The sequence below is a fragment of the Bos grunniens genome, chromosome X, assembly GCF_055505025.1.
Source record: "Bos grunniens cultivar Pamir isolate PY7600 chromosome X, Bosgru_T2T1.0, whole genome shotgun sequence".
Lineage (NCBI taxonomy): Eukaryota > Metazoa > Chordata > Mammalia > Artiodactyla > Bovidae > Bos > Bos grunniens.
The window spans coordinates 134,243,769-134,246,774 of record NC_141194.1 but is presented as its reverse complement, the minus strand read 5'-3'; the positions used below and the strand labels follow the sequence as shown (position 1 = coordinate 134,246,774).

The window sequence follows — 3,006 nt, the reverse complement described above, 5'->3', positions numbered from 1 at the left end:
TCTGATTCCATTGTGGTTTTGCTAACCTGTCCGTAGGCAGAAGTGTGATATTCAACCACATGTCTCAAATGAATGTAAAAATAAAATACCTGATTTATAGTGATTTCTGTTTGATAATTTTCATTTTCATGGCTGTATTGTAAAATAAGCTAGCAATGTGATACCCTGAAAACATAGTTGGAAAGATGTGTGCAAAATAGAATTCCTTTTGTTTTAAGATGGTTTCAATTCATTCAGGATGATTTTTTTTAGTATAGTTCTTTTTGATTTGTTTCCACTCCCATCTTCTTTCCACCAGTATATCTTTTATTACATTCTTCTCCACCAACCTGTGTGCTCTAAAACCCAGTTCCTTGCAGAGTTTATGATTAACCTCTCTATCCAAAAATTTATCCCTTCTTGTCCACATCTTCCCCCCCCCCCTTAAGATTGAGGAGTATCAAAGAAAAGGGGGACTGAAACCAAGCAGGACCAATAGTTTATAACAACTATAAATGAAATATAACCTTTAAAGATTTTGATTTGCTACATGGCACACCTATAACTTATATTACACAGCAACTATACTTCAATTTAAAAAACAGAGGTATTGGTTCTTAATACTTCAACCAGGAGTATGGGCCCTAAGCTTAAAGATCGTTAAACAAATAGTGATTTCTGTGCACACCTCTCCTCTTTGACAAGGACAACAGCTCTATTTTATTTAGCTACCTAACAGTGAAAAGTAGTGAAAGGGTTAGTTAGTCATCTCTGACTCTTTGTGACCTCATAGACTGTAGCCCACTAGGTTCCTTTGCCTATGGAAGTCTCCAGGCAAGAATACTGAAGTGGGTAGCCATTCCCTTCTCCAGGGGATCTTCCCAACCCAGGGACTGAACCCAGGTCTCTCGCATTAAAGCCTTATTCTTTACTGTCTGAGCCACCAAGGAAGCCTGCCTAACAGTAGAGACTTGTGCTAATTAAGAACCAGTTGACTGAAAGGGTCATTTGAGCCCTAAGAGCTGAGTAGCATTCCTTCTACTTAATTCCCCTCCTTCCCTACATGTTCTCTTGTAATTCTGTCTTTACTTAGCACTGGATCTATCAGAAATATCTAAGACACTTGATTAAAATGAAGATTCTAGGGATCATACTGAATAAAGCTACTAGGCATTGAGGCTCACCTGCTTTCACTACAGATCCTGCAAGTGGACCCAGTTGTAACACATAACCCAAGGCTTTATCAGGAGGAAACAACTGAATAGGTCCCTGAGACAGGAAGGGTGGACTAGAATCACTTAAAAAGAATCAGTACCTAGATCAAAAGTTACTCTTATGCTATCAAAAATGAACCAAAACCCAAAATGCCATATCACTTTTATTGAATACATGCTGAAGCTCTAAAGGAAGATGTCACCTTCCACCAGTGCTCCTGTGATCTGACAATTTAAGCTGTCCCCTGTGCTCTGAATCCTTTAAAAGCATCTTCTCTGGACAACACATGCCCCAAACTCCATGAAGTCTGCAGAAGTGATCCACATTTGCTTGAAACTGCTCAAAGAGGTCACGATGGAAGCACCAATCCATGCAGAGAAACATCTGTCAGGAGAAGCAGTGATCTTGATGGGAGTGCCTCTGAAGGCCAGCTGTTCCAGTTCCTTCATAAGTCTTTCCTCAAGCCCAGGGAAGAGAGTGGTGCCCCCAGACAGAACAATTTCTGCAAAAAGATTCTTCTGGATATCGGTGTCACACTTCATAATGCTGCTGGAGACCATTTTTGATAGTCCTGGGTTGTGTACACCTAGGTGGTCAGGCGCAAAAAGAATCTCAGGTACCTGGTACAGCTGGTCCCCAAGGTGGATGACATTCCCATCTGGTAGCTTGTATTCTTTCATGATCTCCTCTGGCTTCTTACAGAGTTCTTTCTCTGGTTCCAAGGCAACATAGCACAGCGTCTCTTTTATGTCATCCACTAAGGCCTTGTTGAGTATGCAAGGGTAATTACACCCACTAGCCAGGAGGAGTCGGGTGAGGTGCTCTGTGATGTCCCTGCCTGCCACATAGAGCTTGGTGACAGCATGAGGCAGGGAGTAACCCTCAAAGATGGGGACAGTACAAGTGATCCCATCCCCACTGTCCACCACTAGGCCCGTGACAGCAGCAGAGGCATAGAGTGCTACGACCGCGTGGTTGGACAGGTAAAAGGCAGGCACATTGAAGGTCTCAAACATCACTTCTGTTGTCTTCTCGCGAGTCTCTCTTGGGTTCAAGGAGGGTTCAGTCATGAGCACAGGTCGTTGACAGGGTTTTACTCCCAGTTCCCACTCAAAAAGATACTTCCAGAGTTTCTCCATGTCATCCCATCTTGTTACCAGTCCACGTTCAATGGGGTAGTGCAACTGCAAGGCCTCATACTTGAACAGGGCATTTTCTCCCACAACATAATTTTTCTGATTGGCTTCTGGTAAAGCTATGTTGAATTTAGGATGCCCCACCACAGAACTGATGACATGACGGGGCCCAATCTCTCCAGACATACCTACTTTACAGAGTCCTGATCCATTGTCAAAAATTACGGCTGGAGTATCTAATGAGTATGGGTTAAACATGTCTGCAGGATGCTCTTCTGACCTTCACCAAAGTAAAGAAAGAACACGGCCACTTTTGTGAGATAACATGTACCTTTGGAAGTTTATCAGCCACAGGATTCCAAAGCTCTCAGGTTGGCACTGAGGCAGAGCTAGCAGGCTGTCCCCTATCCCCACCCTCAACCCATGAATCTTGTCCCTTTTGAGGCAGTGCAAGGCCTGCTGAGGCAATTTCAGTGATGGCTGCTCCCTATGTAATAATGTAACCAAGGCAACAATTGTTCTCAGAGAGCGTCAGAGGGTGTTGAAGGGGCGGGGTCTCTGAGCCACCAGTGCTCCTAGCTTGGAGAGACTTGAAACAGAGGAAGGCAAACCATACCTCTGAACCTCTTTTATAAGTCTGAACATGAAGCAAAGGCCTATCCTCAGAATCAAATGA

At 43.6% G+C, this 3,006-nt stretch overlaps 1 protein-coding gene across 1 annotated transcript; it reads right to left on the bottom strand.

Moving 5' to 3' along the window:
- Nucleotides 1-1,344: 1,344 nt before the first annotated feature.
- LOC147341453 (actin-related protein T1-like) lies at nt 1,345-2,762 on the bottom strand. Its single transcript, XM_086388517.1, has one exon. The coding sequence runs from the start codon at nt 2,586-2,588 to the stop codon at nt 1,455-1,457; it is 1,134 nt and encodes a 377-aa protein (XP_086244643.1). The 5' UTR covers nt 2,589-2,762; the 3' UTR covers nt 1,345-1,454.
- Nucleotides 2,763-3,006: the final 244 nt, after the last annotated feature.

What these genes read in the sequence shown, in the direction of transcription:
- LOC147341453 (XM_086388517.1), bottom strand. Translation starts at nt 2,588, where the DNA reads ATGTTTAACCCATACTCATTAGATACTCCAGCCGTAATTTTTGACAAT.